This window comes from Phragmites australis, chromosome 9, assembly GCF_958298935.1.
Source record: "Phragmites australis chromosome 9, lpPhrAust1.1, whole genome shotgun sequence".
Taxonomy (NCBI): Eukaryota; Viridiplantae; Streptophyta; class Magnoliopsida; order Poales; family Poaceae; genus Phragmites; species Phragmites australis.
In genome coordinates, this window is record NC_084929.1 from 31991775 (window position 1) to 32019346 (window position 27572).

General features: G+C 43.4%; 3 protein-coding genes across 7 annotated transcripts; 2 read left to right on the forward strand and 1 right to left on the reverse strand.

Moving 5' to 3' along the window:
- Positions 1-10100: 10100 nt before the first annotated feature.
- Positions 10101-11143, forward strand: LOC133929198 (protein LURP-one-related 5-like). The gene has a single exon (XM_062375856.1). It carries the CDS (start codon positions 10281-10283, stop codon positions 10977-10979), a length of 699 nt encoding a protein of 232 aa, XP_062231840.1. The 5' UTR covers positions 10101-10280; the 3' UTR covers positions 10980-11143.
- A 438-nt stretch (positions 11144-11581) lies between these two features.
- Positions 11582-16742, reverse strand: LOC133929197 (outer envelope protein 39, chloroplastic-like). Of its 2 annotated transcripts, XM_062375854.1 has the most exons (11): positions 16355-16742; positions 16190-16256; positions 16048-16083; positions 15104-15248; positions 14232-14390; positions 14083-14153; positions 13922-14000; positions 13734-13849; positions 13512-13659; positions 12737-12806; positions 11582-12124 (listed from the first exon to the last, which is right to left on the reverse strand). In XM_062375854.1, exons 1-11 carry the CDS (start codon positions 16386-16388, stop codon positions 11964-11966), a joined length of 1086 nt encoding a protein of 361 aa, XP_062231838.1. In that variant the 5' UTR covers positions 16389-16742; the 3' UTR covers positions 11582-11963. The 2 variants fall into 2 exon arrangements, with proteins under 2 accessions (XP_062231838.1, XP_062231839.1); XM_062375855.1 differs by lacking the exons at positions 16048-16083; positions 16190-16256; positions 16355-16742 and adding an exon at positions 15649-16017.
- Positions 16743-21045: 4303 nt separating this feature from the next.
- LOC133929195 (ubiquitin carboxyl-terminal hydrolase 25-like) lies at positions 21046-27429 on the forward strand. 4 transcript variants are annotated; one of them, XM_062375850.1, is made up of 9 exons: positions 21047-21588; positions 21682-22174; positions 23078-23153; positions 23281-23373; positions 24552-24644; positions 24729-25480; positions 26099-26227; positions 26367-26605; positions 26686-27429. In XM_062375850.1, the coding sequence occupies exons 1-8, from the start codon at positions 21420-21422 to the stop codon at positions 26482-26484; spliced, it is 1923 nt and encodes a 640-aa protein (XP_062231834.1). In that variant the 5' UTR covers positions 21047-21419; the 3' UTR covers positions 26485-26605; positions 26686-27429. The 4 variants fall into 4 exon arrangements, with proteins under 4 accessions (XP_062231836.1, XP_062231834.1, XP_062231835.1 ...); XM_062375851.1 differs by having other exon boundaries at positions 26821-27429; XM_062375853.1 differs by having other exon boundaries at positions 21049-21588; positions 24558-24644.
- Positions 27430-27572: the final 143 nt, after the last annotated feature.

Here is a 27572-nt window from a genome sequence, read left to right on the forward strand (position 1 = left end):
ATGCATGCCTCCGTATGAGCAACCAACCAAATAATATTCAATTAATCATCAGAACGATTATTTACTTAATCACGACTATGATGATTAACCAGAATATCATCCTGATAGCCCCAATACGTGTTTTGTGCCCAAGATCGAAACACATGCCTTTCCAACATATATTATCACAACACGGCTTAAGAAAGAGCGATTAATTAAATTATATTGCAAGTTCTTAAGCATGCAATAATTTAGAATAATTTACATCAAAAGGAAGGTAGGAGGATAAAGAACATATTACCTCCTAATCAAACTAGAAAACTACGTAGCGAAAGATTAACATCTATCAACACCAAAAGCGAGGTGAAGCTATATGCCCTTAGGCTCCACCCAAAAACATGCTGCACGAGTAGTTTGCACTACTTATTCCCACGACCTACATCGGCAGGAATTAAGTAGCCAAACACGAGCTCCTCCTCACCAGCAGAACCTAAAAGAGCAACGTGAGTATAAAGGTACTCACAAGATTTAATCCATAATGAGTACATATAATGATCCGACTCTAAGGATTGTGCATTTAAGTCATTAGTAAGGAGTACGCCACAAGATTAAGTAAACTTTTATGCATAAGCAACCTTACCACCTATGTCTGAGCACCTATACTTAACTAAAAATATCTTTCTACCATGTAACCAACTACTTGCGCATAATTGTAATTAGAACTATCTCATGTGAACCAAAACCATCACCAGCCATGCCCAAGAAACCCTACCAAACACCCCCCAAATTTGGAAACTCTACGAACGATGCGGATGGATAGAAGCATACTCATGACCGAGAACGCGGTAATTCGAATTGTTTTTACACCCTGAGAGGCCATAACTTTACCCACACGAGTCGGGTCCATCCTCTTGGCCCTCGAGACAACCTTTTTCATACTCGGAATTACCCACTTGCATATGCCCCTATGGCACCGGGGTTACTGCGAGCGTGTCCCGGACACCTCTGCCTCCCCGTCACCTTGCTTCTCCTTTATTTTTCTTACGTGGCATAGGGCCGCAAGGCAAGCGTCAGCACGACGTATGATACTCAGCTCATTTGTCCATTATCTGAATATGTGGTTTGTGCGAAAAGTACTAAAGCCAATGACACCGACAGATAGTGCTTAAATGATGTAAATTATCTATGGCATCCAAGCTCATCTCCTGACTTACCCCTAGCACCACCCACATCTCATCTCATCCTCACATCTCATACCACCCACATCATTGTCATTGTATTTTGTAAACAATAAGTAAGCCCTAAGCTCGTGACCAACGGTTAAATCATTGCTCGTCTTCTACTGAGGACATAAGTATTGCTAAGCATTTGGAATAACTCATAAGTTAGACATCAACAATGTTATCAAGGCTGCAAGGATATGGATAATCAACAACTCAAGGTAGAGGGAATGCAAATCAATATAGGTTCTACACATATAAACCCGACATTGACATCGCTAACAAGAAAACATACAAAAGTGATAACTTATCAGTTTAGACTCCATCCAAATCAAACTAAATGGTGCAATATGCTAAGATGATTTCCTTACTGCTCCGGCGATTGCCTGAAACTCCTGACACAACACTCACAAAACTATAGTAGATTGGCGTCGCCTTCACTCACTTGGATCGCCGACGTAACGCTCTCTCAACGAATCAAGAATGCATTGCATAAATAATCAAACGATGGAAAAGTGTGCCTATGATGCATGCTTGAACATTGATAGTGTTGTGTTTCGAAAAATATTTGCAAAAGACTACCAAATGATTAGGGTATCAAAGTTTGAAACCTCGGATAAGACAACCTAAGTGCATATAGCATTAAGTGGTTGGCTGTTAGACCGGTGTTAAAGTGGCGGTCAAACCGCTAACGTGCAGAAGGCTTTAGCCTCTGGCGGTTAGACCAACGGCATGTCGACGGTCAGACCACCGTCTGTCTATCAGACCCACCCTAGTGATGGTCAGACCATGAGACCCTATCGGCGCCACTTTGCAAGGCTACCGACGAAGGCTTCGGTGAAACCTTCAATCACGAAAGACACCAAAATGCTCTATGAGACTAGTGGAATACTTCTAAAGTGATTTGGATAACATCCATCAAGCTAAATTCAAAATACCCTATGGATAAGCCCTAGGCTAGGGTTAAGCTTGGATCTAAATGGAATGGGGATCAATTAGAGCTCGAGAATGTCACGTCCCGAAATCCATAATTGTGTGTTTTAATCCTAAAACATGCAATTTCAGGTTCATGTTCCAGTTTGGGTCACTGGAGCACTTCACTTTGAGTCAATGAGGTGGGAGAAGGAAAAACTAAGAGAAATAAAGGAGCTGGAAGCAAGTCTGGACTTTCCTCTAGGTAAATGGGGCCCACTTGGGTGGCAAAATATCTCTCTATAAGTGGGCAACAGCTCTCTCTCCCCTCAAACCTGCCCATACGTACTCCTCACCCACTCCACCACATAAGGCTTTTTGAGGAAGCAAGTTGGAGTTGGCTGTCTCTCTCACTCTCTCTCTTAGGCTCCCTTTTTCCCCTTTTGGATCCCTACCTCTGGGAGCAAGATCAAGGTACGTATGTGGTACTCATGTGACCACCAGCTCAAGGACTACTCGTCCATCCAATTCATTTTCAGTTTCCCCGAAGGAATTCGAGTTGGTTCTGAACTTGTTTGGTGTTCTTTGGGAGAAGCAAGGAAGCAGCAGTTTTTCCTCTCTTCTCCAAGCCATTTTCCGTCGTTTCCTCCTTCAACTGGCGGTCACCAACCTCAGCAAAGGACCTTAGGTGAGTCTGCTAGGCTCCCATGGCAAGTATGCTCATTTTTGGTTGGATAGATCTTGGATCTGGAACTAGGGTTGCAAAGTTCTTAAAGTTCTACAGTCTGGGAACAAATGAGGATTTATGTGGATTTGAGTTAGGAATCATGTTGCTAGGCGGTTGAACAAAGTCTAGACCCTGTACACCCTTCTAGGCATTTTTACTTTTGATTTAGAGAGACTCCCAGGTTAGTTTAGCTCAGTTTTTCCCTTCGTAATGGCTGCTGTTCTGGAGCTGCGCGAGGCTGATTTTACTGTAGCGCCGAGTACTGTTCACCCGAGCACCCCGGGTACTGTTCACCGAGCACCCCTGATACTGTTCACCGACGACCCCCGGGTACTGTTCACCCGAGCACGGGCGCAGTCACCGCGAGCACTCCCGAGCACCCCGGGTACTGTTCACCCGACGACCCCCCGGTACTGTTCACCCGAGCACGAGCTCAGTCACCGCGAGCACTCCCGAGCACCCCCGGGTACTGTTCACCCGACGACCCCCGGGTACTGTTCCCCCGAGCACGAGCTCAGTCACCGCGAGCACTCCCGAGCACCCAGGGCACTGTTCACCCGACGACTGTTCATCCGAGCACGAGCTCAGTCACCGCGAGCACCCCCGGGTACTGTTCACCCGACGACCCCCCGGTACTGTTCACCCGAGCACCCCCTGGTACTGTTCACCCGAGCACGAGCGCGGTCACCCCGAGCACTCCCGACGACCCCCCGGGTACTATTCACCCGACGACCCCTGGTACTGTTCACCCGAGCACCCCGAGCACCCCCTGTACTGTTCACCCCGAGCACTCCCGACAACCCCCGGGTACTATTCACCCGACGACCCCTGTACTGTTCACCCCGAGCACCCCGAGCACGGTCGACCCCGAGGACCCCCGGGTACTGTTCACCCGACGACCCCCGGGTACTGTTCACCCGAGCACCCGAGCACGGTCGATCCCGAGCACCCCCGGGTACTGTTCACCCCGGGTACCCCCGTGAGTACTGTTCATCCCGGGCACCCGAGCACGGTTTATCAGGCTTTCCTGATAGCTGATAGCTTGTAAAATTCGTAGTTAATTCGTAGGAACTCCAAACTTTTTGAGACCACTTGGAAAATTCTGGTTTGGACAGTACGATCTTGGAATAATGTTGTCATGTATTGTGGAGCATATTTTTCTTACATGATCGCATTTCATACATGCTCATTACATTGCACGCGTTGCTCTCTGTAGTGAACGTCGATCCGTCGATCCCGGAGGCCGTGGGCGATCGTGAGGCGTCCCACCTTTCTGATTCAGGGCAGCAAGGCAAGCATCGTTCATATTGCACCGTGTCTACTTGAAATTTTAATATGTTATCTACGCTTATGTATACATTGCATGTGTCGGGTACTGAGTTGGGTAGAACCTATGCCGATGCATTATCCCATTTCGGTCACGTGTCATGTGTTGTTCCTAGGAGCCTAGTGGTGTCATCGAGGTCTAATTTTAGTTCGCTATGCTTAGTGGTACTTAGGCTTTCCGGTAGAAGTCGACGACGGCGTCCACCGTTGTCGCGAGCCTAGGACTTATTACTTGTTCGCACTTATGGTTGTGTTGATGATGAGTCGGTTTGGTGAGTGGTGAGTTGAGACGAGGTGTGGGCGGTGTTAGGGGTGTCATCTGCTCACGAGGAGTCCTCAGGCAGTTCGGGGAGGGAACCCGGACACCGTAGACCGCTTGCACCGGTTAAGCACCGATCATCGGTGTAGTCGGCTTTAGCACATACCTTACTCACCACATGCTGATATAATGGTAGGCGAGCCGATTACCTTCGCAGACGTGGTCATGTGGGCCTCGTCATAGACGGTGTGAGTCCGGTTTGAGTCCGGGCTTTTAGCGGTATTAGTTTGCTCGGGGAGTAGTTCTAATACCGCCGTGCCGAGCTATGGTTGATCCACATGGTTGGGCCTGGTTGGGAAAGGTTGTCACGGGTACCCCCTTGTGCGCATCTTAGCGGGTGGCACAAGCCGTATGGTCCCTGTGTCGTGTGGGTCCAGGAGTATCCCCCTGCAGGGTGTATTATCAGTTCGAACTGCCGCGCTCTCGGTTATGAGCATCGCTATCGCTTATCTCCACCGAGCGACCATATTTTGGTCGTAGAGTTTCGATGTGGGTTGTGGCATGGTTGGATTGGGGTGGTTTGGTCGGTATGTGGTTGGTGGTTTGGTGGGAATGGTTTGCTTTTATACATTTGTTGTTACATATCTGTTTTGATCAGGTGGTTGGCAGGGTTTGAGTCGGTGGTTGGTTAAGTCAGTTGCTTACACCTAGAGTCTAGGTTGCTTACCGCTTAATGAACTTAAACATGTCTTAATCCTTGCTACAGCTTTAAATGCATGATCCTTGGAGTCGAGAATATATATACTCATACTGTGTAAGACTTGCTAGTACCTTCGTACTAAGGGTGCTGCCCTTAAGTTGCTTTCAGGTTCGCAGGTCGGCGAAGATGGGGCAGTGTTCGGCTACTTTGTGCCTGCCGATCAGGGTGGCGGGCAGGAGTAGCACCTTCTACTCCGAACTCCGGCGCTTTTGGTATGGAGCCTAAGGGCATACGGCTCCATACTCTTTTGTTGTATAGGTTTTTCTTCCGCTGCGTATTAGTTGTTGTTGTTCCTATTTTGTTGTAAATTGTGGAAGCAGTTGCTTGTTTAACAATGGTAATCCAGTTTAATTATTTGCTCTCTATTAAACTGTGTTGTGATATTTGAGTTGGAAGGCATGTGTTCCGATCCTGGGCACAAAACACGTGCCGGGACTACCGGAATGGTATTCTGGTTAATCGTCGAGGTTGTGATTATGAATAATGATCCTCCTGATGATTAATTAGAATACTATTTGGACGGTTCCTCACAGAGAATAACAGGAAAATGGTAGGGGATGTCTCACCTTAGCATAGGGAAGCTTTCTAGCGGATCAGTCCGTTCCGGAGAAGCTTCGATTTGAAGATTATGCTCCGAGGTGAAGTATGGGCTTGAGGTGGATGAACGTGCATAGGAACTCCCCTGACAAAGAGGATGTAGGGGATGAGCTCGTGGAAGCCTTCGGGGAGCTCCAGGAAGTTCCCTCTGTCAATCTCCGATCATGGTGGATATTGAGGTGGTCTCTTCCTCTCCCTTGGTGTGGGTGAAGGAGTGAGTGAGAGTGAGAGTGTGAGAGAGAGTTGGCTGATTTTCTTAAGTGGAGCATCTGCTCTGTGGCGGTCAGACTGTGGAAAGCCCACGTGGCAAGCCTACGTGGCTGCCCCTAGCGGTCAAACCGCGGGGTATCCCGGTTAGACTATTTGTTAACATGGATCACCTAAGGAACTAATGTTACCTACAATAACACACTTGCTCATGCGTCCTTCCAGAGTCTCATGGGGGAGGTAGTGGCACCACCTGTCGGTACCCGAATTGCCTCTGTACACGCTCAGGAGAATATACTTTCACATTGATCTTGTACAACAAGAAGCATATGGTCATCCATAAGTCTAAGTCATACCAACAAGAGGATGTGATCGGCCCTCCAATCACAATTTCGACCACTCGTGCCATACGCCATAGGTCCCACTCCACAAGATCGGCGCTGAGGATATCTAGATCACTGATCACACAAGAGTAGCTATCATGGTCTTGTTGCTGGCTCTATCTCAACCTAGCATGAATCCACTGATATCCCATCGTAGGCTTCATATTATCTGCAATGTCATCGGAGATGGGGACTGGATAGTAGCTCTTGAGCACTCAAAGCCGACAAACCAGGAGGTACTCCCAACATTACCACGGTCTCAAAAGTAGTCTACCGTTCTATAGAATATAAGCTCAATGATGGCACACAACGGGAAGCCATGTACTCCCTTTAGGACATTATTGAACGTAGCCGTTGTATTCGTTGTCGTGATGGTGTACCTAATATGGGATATAATAATTTTAGAAGACCTATTTGCATAAGAAAGAGTAAAATATGATCATTAAAATTCTATGTGCTAACCTGGCACCGTCAGCGTTATGGATTAGGGCCTAACGCTCCGTCAGCTTCCCTGCTATCCACTGGCTAAACATAGCACGTGAACGGCTAACAATAAACATTTACGTCCGCATATGGTCCTCTTGTACCTCCTGCTATGTCTTCATCTTGCGAGTGATCTCATTTAACTCTCTCCATATCTCGTTGAACTTCGTCTATTGATTCTGAAAACACAACCCTTTGAATCTCTTTACAAGAGACTTGTTGCGGTACCTTATGTACAGGTTCGCGGTCAAGTGTCGTATGAACCATCTTCTCTCCACATCAGGCCATGCAATGAAGTTGTTTGTGCAATCATGTTACACGTCCAACGCATACAGAAGGCCCTTATTGCGGTCGGAGATGATGCAAACTCGTTCCCTATTGCCCATAACACGTGTCCTCACCAAGGTGAGAAATCACAGTCAGCTATCATTGTTCTCACTCTCAACCATTGCAAAGGCAAGATGGATAATCTAATTATTTGCATTCATCGCCATCGCTGTCATAAGGGTACCATAGTACTTGCCGCTCAGAAATATAGCATCCACTCATACAACCGGCCTGCGATATCTGAAAACTTCGATGCATTGTCCAAATGACCAGAATAACCTAATGAGGTATCGATCAGTGCTGTTGTATGTTGTATGACCCATCCTCTAACTTGATCGGCTTATCTGCCATGGCCCACTGAGTCCCTGCATTCGTCATGGCAATCTTCTACAGTAGCCTTGAAGCATAGTTGTAAGACTCTTCAAAGCTTCCAAATAACATCTTCAACACCTTCTGCTTCGCTCGTCATGCGGTGTGGTAATTGATCAGCATACCCGTCTTACTCTGCACCTCCCCCATAATCGATTTTGGTGACAAACATAAATTCGTGCCAACAAGGGTGATGAGGAGTTGGGCTATGAACCTCACATCAACGGCGTGGCTCACATTCCTAACAACTTCTTCACTGCCTATATGTGGGGTGTGTCTACCGATCATAAAATAGTTCTCGTATTTCGGTTTATGTGCTCGTACAAAGTAAGGATAATTTGGGTGCTTGATACACCTAACCTCATACTCTGTAGGGTTAGATCGGACGCAGTTGTGGTCTCTTCTTGTCATTACAGCATAATTGCTAATAAAGTGGATGACCTCCCCCTGTTACGAAACTGTTGTTCAACCTAGATGTCGCAATTCTGGTATCCCCAGTTAGAAAAGGTGTTATACTCAATGATGGCACAATACAACAGCTCAACACCACAAAAGTACTAGATCGTCGACACTGAGTCATCGTTGTCAGCAACTTTTTCATCCCCACTACCACCAGCTTCATCGTCCATGCATCCTGCATATAACTCAGAAGGTTCCACTCCAGCTCCCTCTCTATCGGAACTGCCCTCCCCGACATGCCCTCCCTCCTCTTCATGCATCACATGCTACCTTGATCATTCCACGCTACTCACTACATCATCTTGTACCAGTCGTAGCACTATATTATGTACACCCCTATTTAAAAGTTCTCCTCCAATATCTTGTGTGAGTACAAAGCCCATACGTTGTTCCTTCTCATCTTGAACAAAGTATAAACAACAACCAAACTGTTTGGAACAAGCTATGACCACATACCCTCCAGAAAAATAGTATGAGATTGTTGGTTCTGAAAAAAGACTCATAATATGTGATTTTAGATCATGTAGATTAATAGGTAGCTCAACCGGACTCTCTATATGTTAACAGTTTTGAAATGTTACGAGCCTATCGTGCAAAACTACAGGACGTTCTTCATAATAAATATAGAAAGTCATATTATATCTGCTAAACAAACTTACATGTATAAAATAACTACTTAGATGATGTACGATACATAACTAATTATTTACATGTTAGTAAATTAACTATGCTAATTAAATCATCAATATTGAATTTAAATGAAATTATTAATATTTATGATTGAATTAAAATATTTAATAAACATTATCTAAGTATTAATATACAAGTATTGTGATTAAAAATTTAATAAGTATTAATGCTTTTACCTAGAATTAACTTTTCAAAATTTCAATTTGACAATTTATTTTAATCAAATCTTTCTGTCCAACCTAAGTTTTTTTAGTCTTTTTGAATTTTTTTTCTTTTTCCTTTTCTTTTTTCCTTTTTTTCTCTCTCTTTGCTCTCATTACATCGACACTCTACTTACACCTGTGAAGAGCATACATGCACTAGACCATCGTCCTATGCCACCAATTGCACAAAGTGCCACCAGGAGGGAAGGCACCCATGGCCATGTGAGATCCAACACTATGCATCTTTGCTGTTGTTGCACACTATTTTTTACGGTCTCACTAAACCAAAGTGATTAAACTAATTAATCAAACTAATTGAATTAATCAAATTAATTGAATAAAACTAGTTAATTTGATAACTCTAATAACTCTGATTAATTTACGAAAATACTCTAATTTATATAATTAAACTAAGTAAATAATCTAATTACTCTAATTTATCAAATTAATATAATTAAAAAATATAATTAAATGGATTAAACGATCTATTTACTCTAATTACTATTATTAATCTAAGTATTAATTAAATATATAATATAAGTACTTACTGTAACTCGCGTTGTTGCTCCTTTGGTTACTCCTCTCCTGTTGTTGCTTCTCTTCTCGTACTGCTGCTCCTCCTCGCCTCGTGTTGCTTCTCCTTTCCTCACGCTATTGCTCATCTTCTCTCTTCTCGCGTTGCTGCTCTCAACTGAAGCTCGCTGTTATTATATAGTAAAACACGACAACAGGCGTGGGGACAACAACGTGTGGGCTACGCGACCGTTGACAAGACACGGACAGTAGCATCACGCGGGAGCATTAACAAGACAGTTGTCGACACAAGAACATACCTGTATTCCGCACCTCATGCCATTTTCGACAACTCATGTGTCGAATATGGTGCACAGTACCGTATTCGACATCTCAGATACCGAAAATGATGGGCTCACCTTTTTCGATGTCTCACATACCGAAATCAGATTTTCGATGAACGAAATACCAAATACAAATACTAAATTAGCAAATATGTCAATATACTATCTATTTTACTAAATATAATATCATATATTATCTATTTTTAGATTTTTATCCCATCTAAATTTGTGGCCTTGCCCACTGACGGCAGGCGGACGGCGAATCGAATCGAATCAAATCTGACCCTGCTGCTGACCCCACAAAAACGCCATTGCCGGCGCGTTGGCGGGAGGGCGTGTATAAACAGCTCTTCCCACCCGCGAAAGGCAACACCGAGATCTCTAGCGCCCTGCCCACTTCAAAGCCAAACTACTGGCCCGTCTCCGCTCACACGGCGCCATCAACAGCGAGCCGAGTTGGTGTAGTTGTGCGTAGTGTGGAGGGAAGCGAGAAGCCGGGCAAGGGAGGGGAGGAGGCGGCAGATGGCACAGCAGCAGGTAGTGATAGTGGGGGAGGAGCACTGCGACGGCGAGGACAGGGAGCTGACGGTGCGGAAGACGACGCTCTTCACCCCCGGCGACGGGCTGGAGGCGTACGACCACCGGACCGGCGCGCTCGCCTTCCGCGTCGAGACCTACGGCCGCGGCGGGGTGTGCGGGGGCGGGGCCGCGGCGGGGGATCTCGCGCTGCTGGGGGCCGAGGGGGCTCCCGTCCTCACGGTCCGCCGCCGCCGCCCCAGCCTGCACCACCGCTGGGACGGGTTCCTCGGGGACGGCGCGGCGCAGGGCCAGAAGCCGATCTTCTCCGTGCGCCGCTCCTCCATCCTCGGCAGCGGGACAGGCGCCGGAGCCGTGCTCGTCGACCTCCTCGCACCCGCCACCGCCCACGGCGAGTTTCGCGTCGACGGATCATTCCCGCGGCGCTGCTGCCGCGTGGCGGCAGGCAAGGCCGGCGTGGGCGACGGCGGCGAGGAGGAGGACGTGATGGTGGCGGAGGTGAGGAGGAAGGTGGACGAGGGCGCGCACGTGGTGATGGGGCGGGACGTGTTCGTGCTGTGGGTGCGGGCCGGGTTCGACGCCGCGTTCGCCATGGGGATCGTGCTCGTGCTCGACCGGATCACCGTCGACGAGGTTCACGGCGACCTCGGCGAGGACTCCCTCGAGGCCACCTCGCCGGTGTAAGCTCGCCGGAGCTTTTCGCTGCCGCGTTCTCGGTTTCTTGCTTCGGGTGATGCCGTGATGTATTGCAGATACTTTTGCCATGTTTCCTCGTCAAAGTTTGGATCTTCGCCTTGTGAATTGAGCTTGCAACTTTAGGCACAATGCGAAGTATATTATCCTGTCAATTTGGTGTCCCCTTTTTCTTCCATTTACCTTGGATCATCTCGAAGAAATTTGGTGATCCACCTGAATTGCCTCCATCGAAAGGTTCATTTGGAGTCAAACAGTGGAAAATTCTGTGTGTGGCGGTGAAGTGAAGCTGTCTCTTTCAAGCCGGAAAAATGGACAATCTTTTTACGTGGGTGGCCATGGATAATGGCGTCATGTCTCTTTCCCTCTTCCTATGTACTGTGCAGACAACTGACACTCCAGAAGGCTTGATTGGTACAATAGCAACATCAACACATCCCAACCAAAATGCAATCGATGCTGATCACTAACGTATCGGAGACGACGTCTAATTCCATCAGCCACACGGGTGACAGATTTGTAAATAAAAATGGTTGATGAATATGATAAACAGTCTGTCCCAGCAAACGAACTGCTCTTCAGTTACAAATAAATGGCGTCCCACATTGACACAATTCCACAATATGACTTTGACCATAAATATCTATTTGTAATATATTTGTGAACCTAATAAAGTTATAATGTAATGGAACAATCTTTGGAGCAGTTCTACTTCTACTCATGCCAATCTTATCCGCAACGTTTGTTCAACATCTAACAAAAAAAAATATTTAAGTTTTAAAACAACAGATAATAAAGGGCATGCATCTCAACTACATCTTTTAATGCCAGCATATACAAACAAGATGATTTTTGCTGGCGTGTCCAGAACTCACTGTCAAGAAAGAAAGTGAGGGAGGGGGGTTCTGTGTCTACGGGAAAAAAATCAATTTGAATTGTAAGTCTGTGTTAAGTGAGAGGTTTGTTTTTCATAATCTATGAGCCACCACCACTGTTGATCCCAAAGTAGATGGTCTTGCGACTGAATGCATTCATAGCATAGTCGACACGGATCTGACCTAGGTCTGTGTTAAAGTGAATTCCGTATCCAAATCCAATACCAAATCCTGGTTTCCCCTGCCGTAGAGCTGGATTACCTGCAGTTATGTGTTGAATAATCGTTAATGACACCAATTTTTCTGGAAGGAATAATTTGTCATAATACCATAGAAATTACCACATCTGACGCCATGAAAGCACAAGGATGTTAAAAACTACATGTTCCATGACTAGAGATGAGTATGCAGTTATCGGTCATCGATCATGTATCTTAATCGTATTTCAGTACGTGTAATGTATTATACCGCACACTGATGTCTATCATGTCAATTATCGGTTTTCTTAGTTCCATCTGTAAAATACCTCATCCAGATATATCCATAAATGCCCCTGCAAGACATCTCGTTTATATCCCATACAGCAGGGCAAAATAATCTATTTTAGCTTCTGGTAAATTACAAACTTTGCAATCCCTGACCTGAATTTACGATTAGTTTAAAAGATTAAGTAAAGCTTCCAAGCTTAAAAAACCTAAATTGCACATATCTGTGTGATTAGTAGTGGAGTTGTGGGTGGCTGCAAAAGAAGCCCCTCGTTTTGCTTAAAGATTATGCTGTTAACTTCTTGGGCAGTACTAAATGAACCTCAGTCTATTTTGAAACAAAGAGAAATTAGTACACAAGTGTATGCAGAGGAAGTGATGGCCTTACCAGGGACATGACGAGCAGATCCTAAATCACTGCCACAGTCCATGAAAATAGAACCCTCGAGATGCTTTGCCTTCACAGAAACATAAGTTTCAATACTTAGTTAAAAGTAAAAGGTCCATTTTACTACCCTAAACAATTCGCTTTGTCTGTCCACAGGTCATACAGGGCCAAACCCTCCCATCCCCTTCTATTTTTGCAGCTCACCCTTGCCTATACACTCCCTCTCCTGGTCTGATCCGAGATTTTGAGGACGCAATGGAGGATGGGTACTGGCCATCCGGAAGCTTTTGTTGTTCTTTCATGGAAGATGAAGAAAGAAAGACAAAGAGATGAGAAGAAGGGTGTACCTCTGACATGTTAGCCCTACTATGTAATAGATTTTTTTTATAAATTTTCAATTGTGGAAACCATATCCACGCCGCAAAACCATGTCCACATCAGCAAAACAGCCATGCGAAACAGGGTTGGGGGTGACGTTTCCGGTATTAAATAGTTCAGGCTAGAGAATCGAGTCAATTTTTTGTATAAGGGGTTAGACGGACAAAGTGAATTTTTTGAGGTAGTAAAATAAACTTTTTCCTAGTTAAAATACCTTGCCACTTATTCAACTAGCCAAAAGGAAGTGCTACTGCTTTCATGTGTTGCTGTCAACTGCTTCTCTCTTCATGTTTCTTTATTATTGTTCTCTTACCTTTGTTCTAAGTATTAATTTATTTTCAAATAATTATAAGCATCAAATTTAATCCATAACATAGGCTGGATCTATTTTACATACCAGAGGAATTGTATATTCACAGTTAGCAACAAGGCATAATCTCCCTGAACCAACTGCACCCTCACCATAACCTCGGACACTACCAAGTCCACCAATCGCAAATGCTTGATATGGTGCCATGTCCCCGACAATAGAACCGCCTGTCAAGCTGCGAGATAGGAAGAAATGAAGTTCTGCCAGAAAAGAGCTGTCTGGAAAATGAATAGTAGGGGCAGATATTACCTAGTAACCAAAAATGTCGGTCCCAACTTAACGCCTTTTGAAACAGAACATTTAACTCTGTTGAAGGTCAGTGACTTTGGTACAAGTGGCAATCCTTGTTCCATTTGGAAGTTAACCTACCAATAGGAATTATTGTGTAAGGTACGCATTATGGTAAAAATGACATTATAAAGTAGGCCTAAACTTACCTTTAAGAAGCTATTATCATTAACATCTGCGTAACCAGACTCTTGCTTCAAGATAATCATGTTGTCATGGAGGTTACCGCTGCATGATATGAGTATTAATCAATGATAAGCACTTTGAACTACGTTAAAGCAACCCCCTACAAAAAAATTATAATCATCACCTGCACGTCAGAGGAAAGCCATCATGGTCTCTGGCTATGGAACGGCCCTGATTATTAACAGGCCGTATATGCTGGTGCAAAAAACAACAGATGAATAGTTTGTACAAAAAGAAAATAGTGCCAACCATTGGATTTGAGTAGACACCCACCTCAAACTTCACACTGGTTCCGGAAGTCCAGTTTGATGTTGCTGGTTCATTAAGCTCCAAACCAAACAACAACCTGCTAAGATTTATCCCTCTGCTCCCTGATCGTGTGAAGTTGTCAGCCGGAAATCCATGCACAGCAATTTCTGGTGTCATTGAGTGCTGATTGCTCAAACCAGGTGCAAGCGAGAAAAAATGTCAAAAGTCAACTTCAATATTCTATTCATCCTTGTATACGCAGAACATAAGTTATTCGCAAGATCATCAACAATGGTAGGTTTCGTTGGACAGAAATAACATTTATACGGAACAGTTACATTATGCATTAGAGTAGAACTACATATGCCATTTTACCTCCTACGTTAGGTTCACCTCGTTCTAACGGTACAATTTGAACCATGGCCATATCAAGTATCACGATAGCTAAGCTTTGACAACAGAAGTAATGTGACAAAAATAAATTTTCAGCGTACAGCAGTAGCACATAAAGCTATTATTTTTGCTAATTTCCCAAATGACTTTGGCAAATACTGCCTTTTTTAGTTTAGTGCGTCCACTTTAGATTACAACAACAAAGCCTTTAGTCCCAAGAAAGTAGGGGTAGGCTAGAGATGAAAATATGAAACCCAACAAGAGCCACCCTATGATTCTATTAGATTATGTTCAATTAATTATGGCCCATGGAAACACCATAATGTTAGAAAAACAATGAAAGAAAATAAATTCAGTACTTGATATCAATAAGAGCACACAGTGCAACTTAGCAATATGAGACACTGTGACGTGCTTATGCTATTCCATTGCAGCATTTCAGCTTTTCTTTAGTAAAAAAAAAAAAAAAAAGATGACTGAGACACATTGAACACAATGCCAACCTGAATTACAAATGATTGCTGTGGCATCCACTCAGGCCTTGGGCGTCTAAAGGCAACAACAACATTGGAGTCGTTGATTCCCTTGTCTAGTATTACATCCAACTTCTCACTCCTCCCAAAGAGGCTTGGATGTTTGAGAGAGATCCTGCAAGTCAAACTCTAAAACTCACAACACAGTGGTACAAAGTTCCAACAATAATATGAAATAAGCACCAATGCACTTATACACATGAATGCGCACATCTGATCCAATGGCTGAGCAGGAATCTGCGCGTGCATGATGAACAACCACAGAAACACATGTGCAAGACTACGCAAGCACAAACTTGTTCAAAGAACCAAGGGTCCAAGGCGCACAAAGACAAGCAGAGACGTACATGAACGCAAGATATGTTTCACCGATACTTGACGGAGGTTGCCGTACCCGTATCCGATATGGCGGGATACGGCGATACGGCGCGATACAACTCGATACGTGTGTCGGGAAGTGGCGAGGAATTGTGATTTAAAAACAATTTGTTTAATTTGCGATACGTCTCTGATACCTGGCGATACTCTCCACCCAATACGTTTGAGCTCGGTCACGGCGAATCCGGCGACGGCGCTCGGTCGCAGAGGAGGAAGAAGGGCGAAGGAAGCTTAACTCCGGCGGGGGGCTTCGGTGGTGGAGAGGGGGAAGTGGGGAACTGGTGGAGGAGCACTAGACAAAACTCCTCCGAGCTTCAGGCGGCAGGGCAAGCTTGGAGGAGGTCTGGTCCAAAAGCTAGGGAAAATGGAAGAGAGGAGGAGCAGATTTATATATACTCGTCGTATTATCGTACCCGTATCCGTATCGGCGTATCGCGTATCGGTGAAACTCAGAACGCAAGTACCCAATATGCATGACCGAATTATGGAACACGCGTGAATGAAATTTACCAATGAATGCAAACAGACACGCCTACCTTCCAACGATCTGCGAGAATGCGACGCCGGAGCTCCTGAAACCACCCAGCAAACCAACACGTCAGGATTCAACGGCCACGAAAAACCACTCACGCACGCACACACGCGTTTCAGCTCCCAGACATGCAAAAGACCGAGCACCTGAGGGGCGGCAGCAGCAGCGCTTCGCACAGCATGTGGGTGAGGTCGACTTGCACATCCACCTTGGCTGCGGCATTTCCACGAGCAGGTGAGCGACGCCAGAGATTCAACAAGCACGCAACGAACGCCGACAAACAGACCGCGAGAGAGAGATAGAACAAGGACCTTTCCCAGCGTTGACGCTCTGCTGAGCTCCCATCGCTGCGGACACGGGGAGGCGCACCTCATGCGAGCTTGGGGGGCACGGCGGCGCTCGCGAGGGGGGAAGGGAGCGCAGCGCGGCTGGGGATTTTGAGCGGGAGGCGCCGAGGCGGTCGGGATGCCTTGCGTGGGGCAGGGGGAGGAGTGGGAGACCGGGAGTGGGATTGCTTCCTTCCGTTCTTGAAGTCTGGTTGCTTCCAGAGGGTTGGTAAATTTACTATGATTTATTTATGGTACATAATTTTTTTTCGAAAATTTCTACGTAGGCGGTGTGATTTCGAGATGTATGAATTCCGCTGTACAAAATCATACTTTCGGCGGTAAGATAAGTGAATTTTTTTTTGTTATTGCCTGTTCTCACCAAAAGTGGAACCACATCTAGTTGCTAAGTCTAACGTTTCTGTGGTGGATCATCGATAAATGAATTATTGTCTTAGTATGAGAGTAGTGATTTTTCCATATTTTCCACTCCTTTTTGCTTGAATGGAGTACAAGTTACTCCCACCGGTCACCAATACTCGACCTTATGGATAAGATTCAGTCAAATTTTAAAAAAATTGATTATCAATAACTTCTAAAATGATTTGTTTGGAAATATGAAAATCTTGCATGTAAATTTGTCTTCAAATATACTTTCTTAACTCATAAATTTACACAATATTATAAATATATTTTTATAAAAAGGTCAAATGTATAAATCGAAGACCATGTCATATCTAAAATGTAAAGTATTTTTGATCGAGCAAGTACTAGCTATGTATGGTTGTGCTCCTACTATTTAGCGACAATAGTTCTTTCATGCCATAAATATTATTGCATGTTATTAACATTTTTATTTATGGCGTTCACACCGATATCATTGACATGTATTGTAATGACACGTATATTAGGAGAAATTTGATGAGAAGACCGGGGAAAATAAAAATATTTTTGCATGAGTTTCCAAATGGGCGAAAAAGTGGTTTTGTCAAATCGTAGCTCGGATGCACGATCCGAGACCGCAGATGCGAAGATCTCATAAAAAAGAATCCATTTTTCTATTCAAACATCCGTTTTGGACATCTTGAGGTCCGTAGCGAGCCCAATAAATTTAGACTGTTGATTAAAAAAGAGAAAATTTGCAACCGACCGACTCAGTCGGCCGCCACGCTGTATAAAAAGGGCATCGGGCCTGAGCCGCCTAACGCCTGAGCTCAGACCACCCTAACCCTCAAACCACCGGTCGTCGTCCTGCTTCCGACCGTCATCCATGTCAATGCCGCCCTGTTGTGCTGCATCGTGCACACCGTCGCCCCTTGCCCCACCCATCGTCGAGCCACCCCAGCCAGCGCTCACTGGAGCTGGAGCTGCTGGAGCCTTTGAGTCCTCGTATTGCTGCCTCGTTGTAGAGAAGCAAGCACCGGGAGGAAGGAAGAGAAAGAAAAGAAAGGAGAAAGGAGAAAGGAGAAACGAGAAAGAAGGAAAAAGAAAAAGAAAAAGGAAGGAAGAAGGGGATTTCGTTGGATTTGTTTTAAATTCGTGGTGCACGCTACAAGTTTAACCTCTAATTAGTCCTAAAATGTTGTGGATTAATTTGGATGTAGAATTTTGCCATCGAAATTCGTAACTGGTAGATCGGTTTCACGTTATTTACACTAATTTATTCATTAAAAATTCTAGGATTAATCAACGTAGAATCACAATATGGTGCTAAAGCCGAAGTTGTAGGTCTCACCTATATCTTTTCAATGGCGCTGGTCTCGTTCAATTTCGATAAGTTGTTTGAGAGCTATCTCCAAAAATGTAATGTTGTCCAGATTCAAAAACCTGCGCAGCAGTTTGTTTTTTTAAATTCTGGGCATGATAGATGTAGAATTCGAGTCTTCTCGCAACATAAAAGTTGCAGATAATTTTCTCTAAATGTTTTAGATGTATTTATTTGTCATGTTTGCATAAGCGGTTTGAAAGTTATGTCCAAAACAGTACAGAGTATTCAATATGCCTTCATGTGTTTCGACGGTCAGACTGCGAGCGTGACGGTCAGACTGCCAATCGTATAGAGAGTTTTGGGGGTTCTGAATGATTCTCACGATAAGACCGTTCAGGGTCACGGTCGTACTACCCACGGATAGAGACCCATTTAGGTACTACGCGACCTGGAGGTCAGACTGCCAGGGAGCGGTTAGACCGCCAGGAGGGGTCTCTTCCGGCTGATGGGGATTTCAAAAAGTGTTCCCTTTGGAGTTCGATTCAAGAGCATAGTTCAAGCATCCAATGTATACTCACGTGTATATTATGGAATAGATTTTGAGTGTGATCTTGTTCTATAGGATTTGAAAGTGTTAGTGCAAGCGGTGTGAGACCGACTTCTTGTCACGGTTAAGGCAAGTGCATGACGAACTCGTGCTTTGGTAGAAATTGCCAGTTGACTATTTTTACTAATTCCTTTCAATTGTGCTTATTCAATATTCGAATTTCTCTATGATCATGTGATTCAAATTCATAATTACGTTCAAATCAAAAGGTCAAATTCTACGGATTATTCCTTTTTATATGGTTCGTATCAATTTGGTTCTTGAGTTCATATTTCTTGGATTATGCTGATTTCAATACTATCATGACTTATATGATCTTATGTTGTCCCCTATTTATGTTACCTTTCGGTGCGAGATTCAAATTTCATCATTCAAGATTCATGATTGCTCCCTTATGTTTCTAATGATTCAAGGTCTGGTTAATTCATTGCATATCAATCATGTTGGATGTTTAATTTCATATCAATCATTATCTGGTAGTTCTGGATGGGTAATCGCTTACAAATCATATTCCAGTAGTTTCAGATGTGTAAGTTCATATCAATTTCGGATGTGTAAGTTCATATCAATTATGTTTCGGTAGTTCTGGATGTGTAATTGCTTACCAATCATGTTCTGATAGTTCCGAATGTGTAATTTTATATCAATCATGTTCTGGTAGTTCCGGATGTGTAATTTCTTACTAAATCATGTTCTAGTAATTTCGGGTGTGTAATTTCTTGCTAATCATGTTTTTTGTGCTTTGGATGTGCAATTTGGTTCTTGTGTTCATATTTCTTGTGGGGAGGTGCTAGCCCTAATAGCTCGGTTTTACCGGTAAATAAAAAGGAAAAACATATCGTCAGTCTTACAAAGAAACTAAAGTCTTACTGCTAGTTTTAAAAAAAAGGAAAGACTTCAATATTTCTTGTTCTTCAATGATGTTGTTGATGCATCTGTTCTTCCGATTTTATACTATATTTACTGAGTGTTTTTATACACTTCTGTGTTTCATTTGGTTTTTAGTACTAATGATCGCGTCATGTTTGGAAGGGAAAATATCATCATGTAGTGGCAAGTGATCATCTCAAATCATACCTTAGCATCGTGTTTTGGCTAGTTGGCTAGTTAAGCAACTTGTGGCTATTTTGGTGCAATGTATCATGTCCATGAGTAGTATCGGGTACTACTTTTAGACTATTATGGTTATCTCTCGCTTATTAATATTCCGCATGTGATGTTCGTGAAGTTATTATGTGCAGGGAAATAACACTTTTAGGGAAAACTCTGTCGAAATTTTCAATAACTTTTAGACTTGTTAGGTTTATAGATGAGAGTCGGTAGCAATCCAGATTTGTTAAAATCCGGAGCGTTACACGTATAATACTTGTGTTACTGCTTTAAAAAGTGCCTCTTCAAAAGATGTCATCAGTTGCTATATTGCACATCCACTTACTATTACAACAGATCCTAAATAAAATTCATTAACATTGCTAATATGAGTTTATTGGTATGGCATAACATTATTAAAGTATAGCCATATTGTACTATAACATTATCACTACGTTTGAAATGTAAATAAATATGGAGCAACTCACCTCGTCCTACAAATGTATGTCATATTCAAAAGATAGATAAAGCTACTAACAAAAAAGTGTACACTAGCATCTATGAATTAGAGAGCTGTGGAGGAGAAACATACTAAATACATTTTAAAAAGATCATTCAGAAAAGTTTCAAATAAAAATGTATATCGAGCATCACCTTTTTCTACGAACTCATATCCTATTTTATCAACAGTTTTAGCAAAAAACAAATTAACCCACAACTAAAAAATATGGGTCATGCTATACTTCACATGCCTAAAGATGAACCAAATCTCAATCAATAAAAATAGTTCGTCCAATTTTCATGATATAGTCTATCTTCTTTCTTCTTCCTCTAAACTCAATGTACCCTACTTCATCTTCTACGTGACATAACGTGAGACTCTCCTGCTCCTCCAAATTCATAACTGTCGCCTCCACCGGATCATATCATTACCTCTCCCACCACCAACACCACCCATCGGCCATACTTCGTCTCCCTGCCCCACGTCCGTCACCACTGCAAGACCAACCTATTTTGCTGTACATCCCTCTAAAACTCAAAAAACGCACCGGTGACCTTTGGGCATCGCCTCCCCGAACCCCACCCCTAGCCCATCTGGAATCGCAGTCTAGCGCAAAATTATCCACCTGAACTCTAGGAAGCTTGCAGAAAGAAACACTAGCCGACTAGCGTTTGCATATGGAAGCTAAAAAGAGAGAAACGGCCAAGCTAGATAGCAGAGGAACCAAAAGTTTCCTGCCGAAGTTTCCTGCCCGCTGGGGCAGCCGAGCGCAACAGCGCGAGCCCGTCACCGAGCGTTCACTCTCCCCTCTTCCGACCCCGAGGGGGAAAAATCCACCTAGTCCCCCTCCCTCCCTCCTCTCGCGTTCTCTCGTCGTCACCGTCCTGCTCCCCGATTCGAGGTCTCGCGCCCTCCCCCGCCGCTCCCGCCTCGCCTCGCCGGCCGCGCCAACCCTCGAGCTCGCGTCGGGAGCGCCCAACGCACCACGGTGGCCAGTCATCCGCGGCGCCCGCTGGTGGGCGGTGCGATCGGATGAGTTGGTGGCGGCGGCGGCGGTGCTACGTGGAGAGGAGGAGGAGGAGGGGGGCCTTGTGCTGTCCCGCGGCGGCGCTGCCCCCGCCGCACCCGCGCCTCGGAGCCGGTGATGGCCCCGACCGCGGAGCCGTCTTCGCCGCCGCGGCGACCCCGTACGGGCCCGCCTCCGGGGCTGAAGAACCTCGGCAACACCTGCTACCTTAACAGCGTCCTCCAGTGCCTTGCCTCCACGCCGCCCCTCGCCACGTTCTGTCTCGCCTCTCGCCACTCCAATCTGTGTACGAAACCCTAGCTCTCGCTTTCCCCTGCTCTGCTTGTGTCCCTGCAATTCGTCAGGCGGCTGATGTTCGTGTACGTTTCTTTGCTTGTAGGCAAGAAGGTGTTCCCGAACAGGGACAAGGAGTGCGCGTTCTGCGTGCTCGAGCGGCAGATCGCGCGGCTGCTTAGGGCAGATGCAGGGGCCCTCGACTCGCCAGCGAAGATCATCCGCTGCCTGCCCCTCTTCGCCGATCACTTCCGGTGGGGCCGCCAGGAGGACGCCCACGAGTTCCTCCGCTACGTCATAGACGCCTGTCACACTGCTGGTCTCCGCATGCGCAAGCGGCTTCCTGCGGCAGATGCCAATGGAAACTGTGGTGAGGAGGAGGGCCGGGGGCAGGGACCGTGTATGGTGATGAAGGAGACGTTTGGTGGGGCGCTGCTCAGTCAGGTGAAGTGCCTTGTGTGCAAGGGAGAGTCAAACAAGACCGACGAGATCATGGACATCAGTCTTGACCTGCCCGGGAGCAGTTCTGTTGGTGATGCCCTTGCCCGCTTCTTTCAGCCGGAGATATTGGAGGGTGCAAACAAGTATAGTTGCGAAAGGTATGCTTTACTTTTCTTTTCTTTTTTCGTTTTTAGAGCTTAGAAGTGCTTGTTGGAATGAAGGATTCCCAGAGGAATACTACAGGATTTGATCTCCGATAGGATTTTTCACTCTTCACTATTTGGAATGTGAAAGCCTTTTATGAAAAATCTAGGGTTGATTATAATATTTTGGAGGAACCAAAATTATGATTTTGAATCCTGTAGGAATTTTCGTTTGCGATGCAATAATCCAGTAGTAAAAGAACATAGGATCAGTTTTCTTTTTCTTTCGATTCCACAGGAATCTAACCATTAGTTCGAACCTCTTGAAACTTTTCCTACTTGTCTATTTGTAAACTCATTTTGCACCAAGGCAAAAGAATCACAGGCTCACAGCTAGCCATGCTAAATGCTAACCTTGGGCCATTGCCTGGATGGCCAGTTCATCATTGCCTAACAAGGCAAAGTTGGTAAAAAAAACCAACCATGGATTAGGAAGAGTCTCATCAGTGCTGTGAAATGCCGCACTGCAGGCCACTGTAATTGCCTCCACTGCATGCTGATGTTAGTGCCAGCATCACGTAGTTGCTTACATCTCCTCCGATCCATGTTAGGGGTGTTTTTTGTTGTTGTCGTTGTTGTTAATCAATGAAGGAGATAGAGTGGAAGAGAAGATCGGAAGAGAAGATAAACTCTCTTTATAGTAATGAAGAGCTAAGTGTGATATAGTAGAATATGAAGCAGCTAATGTTAGCTTTAGTATTAGTTTCGAGTATAGTCATAGCTTATCTTGATATTGCCTTTTCATGATGTGATTACAATTTCCTGTCTTTGCCATTTTACTCATCCAAACATGTTTCTCCTGTATTTCCAATTCATGTGTTCCAAATAGGCTTTAATTGGTTATTTTGGTTATGGCAGATGCAAAAAGCTCACTTCAGCACGGAAGCAAATGTTTATACTCAGGGCACCTAAGGTGCTTGTCATTCAACTCAAGGTTATTGACTCTCATTCAGGCATTCCTGATGTTTTATTCTGGCCAAAAACTTGTCCTTGTTCATTTGATATGGTCAGGAGTTGTTTCTGATTATCTGTGGTTTTTTTTTTTGGAATGATGCTATTAGAGGTTTGGGGGAATAAATGGTGGAAAGATCAACAGGAATATTGAATTCAAGGAGGCTCTTGTTCTTTCTGACTTCATTTATAATAAAAACCAGGTATAACATGAAATTTTTATCTCTTCATTCTTATTTTTTTGAACTTCTCTTAGGCAGGCAAATCTCGTGAATGTAAAGCTGTCTATGAAATCAATTTATTCACTTGGTGTAGGTTGCTCATTGAGTTGTAACCACATGCTTGCTGTTCATTTGTTGGTTCTGCTACGCTGCTTTCTTGTGGTTATACTATTGCAGGTGGCATCAGTTTCTAGTTAGTTCAAGGACAATGTTTGCAAGTATGGGTTAGGTCAACTTTCTGTGAGGTTCACTGCATGAAACTTCAAAATCATGAGTGTTTAATAATGCAAGTGATTTCCAAGTAATGGATGAACTAAACAGAAATATTGAAACAAGCTAATTTATAATTAACTTTATCTAAAAATATGTGCTACCTACTTCCAAAGGTGCTGTCTGAGCTAGTGCTTAATTTGAAGAGGTCTAGTTATCCATGTTTGGATTTTTACTAGTTTGGCATGCCTTTTAGGCTCTTACATTGTTAATTTATTATGCATGCTTTATTTTATTATTTATAGGCTCTTAAAGAATTTGAGGTTCCCATGTTTGGACTTTTACTAGTGTTGGGCATGCCTCTTACATTGTTAATTTAGCATGCATGCTTGAATCAAATTGCTTTCCATAATACGTCTCAGTACTATAGCATTATAGCACGTATACCAATCTCGAGAGACGGTCATTTTTACTGAAACTTCGAATGCGCCCATACGTGCCAGCCTAACCAAAACTTACATGTCATTTAGTTTCAAGGATTTTTTTTTTTATCATGTAGGTCTCATGGTCATCATTTTCGGCATTGCATTGGTTGGGTATGCCGTTACAAGAGTATCACAAAGGTGCAACAGCAAGTGTGGACTGTGACATTCCTTTGAAGGATTTTATTCACTTGAACTCTGTCTCTGTATTTGATTGTAGCACTCAAGCTACTTTGTTTGTAGTCTGTATCAACTTTGTTAGTTTGCCCATCATATAGAGTGGCACTCCTGTTTGGAATAATAAATTTGGTCCAGCCAAGACAGGATGCCTTTCCATGTTTTCTTGATAACATTTTTTTTAGTGCATGTCTTTATACTGTCAGCAATATTCTGTATCAAGTATACTGTCAGCAATATTCTGTATCAAGTGTCCCATTGATTGATTAAAATATGTATTTTTGCATGGAGCTGCAGGATTCACAACCAGTATATAATCTTTTTGGCAGTATCGTCCACTCAGGGCTCTCCCCAGAGTCTGGTCACTACTATGCATATGTTAAGGTAATAAAGTATAGAGTCACTATTTAGATTTCTTCAATCCCATTGTTCAGGTAAACAATAACTGGGAACTTGCATTATCTGCAGGATGCTATTGGTCGGTGGTATTGTTGTAATGATTCCCATGTCTCCATATCAAGCTCTCAGGAAGTTTTGTCTGAGAAGGTCTATATCCTATTTTATATACTGAGTTTGAAAACTCAAAAGCCTAGTACAAATGGTTACTCTTCTACTGCAGTTAAATCTTTCAGCACCAATGGAAATGGCATATCAAGAACCACATCTAGTGAGACCCAGAAGGTACCTTTAGTAAAACAGAATGGTTCATGTTCGACCAAAGGTAATGCACAGCTATCCCTAACGAATGGCAAGAACACATCAGGGCCACATATCAAGCCAATTCACTTGAAGAATAGTGCAACAGAAAAGCTTAAGTCAAATGGCAACGTAAACCTCACTTCAAGAAATAATCTAGAAATTAATGAGAGTGCTACACCATCAGAATCGAACGGGTATAAGACTGGAAAATTGGCGGAACCCGGTAAAAAGATTACTAACAGCACTATTTCTTGTAAAAAGATGGATGATAATTCAGAAAGAATATCGCAGGATGCAAATGGAAATGGACATCCAATTTGTTTCCAATATCTTGTTGAGAACAGTAATGCTGAGGCCACATGTGCTCAACAATATTCTGAGCAGTCATCTAGTGCTGTTGCCTCTAAAAGTTCAGTTTTATACCAAGAAGAGTCTGCAAACTCAGTAAAGGCTGGGGTGACGTCAGCCAATAATAGTGCATGCTTGAAACGTCCACTTGAAGAAGAGAAGTTAAAAGAAATGTAAGTCCCTGGTTGATATTGTATTGCTTTTGTTGTTTGTGTTTCTTTCCATGAAATACCGATAGCCCATTCCATTCAGGGTTTTTTTTTTTGGGCGCATTTTTCAGACATTAGCAGCTTCCAAGTATGGTTTGCACATCAATAAAAAATGGTTTGTGAACTAGTAACATCTATCTTTCATTTTGATACATTGTCTTAGAAATGGATAATTGGTTAATGCTGCAAACTAAATTGCAGCGGAAGTGGAACAACACTTGTTTGAGCTTATTTTGAAAACGGGAGTGTCTACTTTACACTGTTATTGTTGCATGGGGCTTTGATGGATTAGATGCTGGGAGAAATGAATGATACTTTGCAAGTACCTCTAGGGTTCAGCAAGGCTCTTGACTCCTCAAATTCGTGTAGATCTCGTCCATCTGACCTTATTTAGTGACCCATGGATGAATAATGAATTAGTCTTAGCATATTTCCTTAGCTACTTCCACACTTGATACTTTTTTCTTCTCACTTTTAATTTATGTGCAGAACATTTTCTTTCCTTGTTTTGATGTTGATCCTTTTTTCAGCTTAATAATTTCATGATACTAATGGGGATGTTTTGTTGAACAAAAAATCCAGGCTTGCTGAGTCAGCCAATTCTGAGCTTCGGTCATCAGTTTGGGTGGATGATGTCTGTAATTTCATGCGCTTGGAAAAGAGACAGCGTATTCAAAATAAAGACATGCCTCGGGATATTGATGCAATGAGGTGATGTCTTTTGCTGTATTCAATGTCCGAAAATAGTTAGTTCTGCTTGCATGACATTTGCTGATTAATACACTTTTAGGTGTCTCATTTACGTCATTCAATGAGTCTAATATTGTATGTTTTTTCTCATGTAATGCAGAAAGCAGCTAGTAGATTCTGCAAGAATGTTTAGGTCAAAAATTCCGGAGCCACTGAGGGAACATCTCATTCAACTCCTGAAATTGTACTTTGAGGGCAAATTTTCATCGGATGCTTAGTTTTTTATGCGGTGGTTCTTCAAAAGCTAATTAATTACGGATCTAAATTTTTCTGGTTGATACAGAGATTACCTTTTTGGGATTCTATAATTGTTTCATGTGGAAACACTTGATTGCCCTGGTACCTATCTTGTTAATCTTCTTGTGCCTGTTACCATTAATGTTCTGGGTCGCTAACATTGCTCATGCCTTATAATTTAGGTGTCAATTGGATCCTGTTGGTCAACTACCAGCTCCTTGTGCGGCTTATTTTTTAGGACATTTGGATAGAGTAACTCTTTTGGGTATGATCCTGAAAAGCAACTCGCGCCTGAGATCATAATTTTGATGGTGCAGGAATTTTTTGGCATGTCAAGGAGCAGGTGAATATAAGCTTAGGGGAGGGCTGAATCGTGAGGATGGAAGTGATGCTATGTGCTTGCATTTCCGGTTGCGCTGAAGCTTGTTTCAGAATATCTGTCAACGGATTTGCGTTTGATGCTGCCTTGCTCAGGGACAACACCATGGCCATCTAGCATTTGGTTCTTGCGTTGTGTGGATAAAGAGAGGAAAGCAAATGAGTTGGAAGAAGAACAAAGGACAAGGATGGACTATGTTCCTGATTGACATAACTGAAAATTATAGGTTTTTGCTGAAAAACTATTTTTCTGAAAATCTACTTCTGAAAAAAGCTGTTAGTCTATGGTCTTAATTTTTAAGCTCTCAACACACAACTTTTCAGATTCTCAATCAGCTTATTAGTTTAAGTTCATTTTATCAGAAACTAACTTATCAGTTTTTCAAAAATTAGCATAAGTTCAACTTGTTTGGTACAATTTATGATTTCTGAGAAGCAAAAGTTGTTGATAAGCCGTGCCAAATAGGATTTACTAGTTGGCCTCGGAATCCTTGCTTGCTGTTGTCTCGCTTTCGAGTTTATATTAATATAAGAAATTGTTATAGTGTTGATGAGAATCTTGAGTGATTTCAGCTAGGGTTGTAAATAGTTATCTAATAGTTAGTTCTGAGTCACTATTTAATTTATATTTTAACTTAATTAGATGAAAATAATCTTTAGTTTGTTTTTTTAATTTTAGGTTGACCTAATA

Excerpts from the sequence above, each read along its gene's own strand:
- LOC133929198 (XM_062375856.1), top strand. The coding sequence starts at position 10,281 with ATGGCACAGCAGCAGGTAGTGATAGTGGGGGAGGAGCACTGCGACGGC.
- LOC133929197 (XM_062375854.1), bottom strand. The coding sequence starts at position 16,388 with ATGGGAGCTCAGCAGAGCGTCAACGCTGGGAAAG. Across the intron at positions 14,391-15,103 it reads AGCAATCATTTGTAATTCAG|CACTCAATGACACCAGAAAT; the intron begins GTTGGCATTGTG and ends TTGAGCAATCAG. Across the intron at positions 14,154-14,231 it reads GAACCAGTGTGAAGTTTGAG|CATATACGGCCTGTTAATAA; the intron begins GTGGGTGTCTAC and ends TTTTTGCACCAG.
- LOC133929195 (XM_062375852.1), top strand. The coding sequence starts at position 21,420 with ATGGCCCCGACCGCGGAGCCGTCTTCGCCGCCGCGGCGACCCCGTACG. Across the intron at positions 22,175-23,077 it reads AACAAGTATAGTTGCGAAAG|ATGCAAAAAGCTCACTTCAG; the intron begins GTATGCTTTACT and ends TGGTTATGGCAG. Across the intron at positions 23,374-24,551 it reads TCATTTATAATAAAAACCAG|CTGCAGGATTCACAACCAGT; the intron begins GTATAACATGAA and ends TTTTGCATGGAG.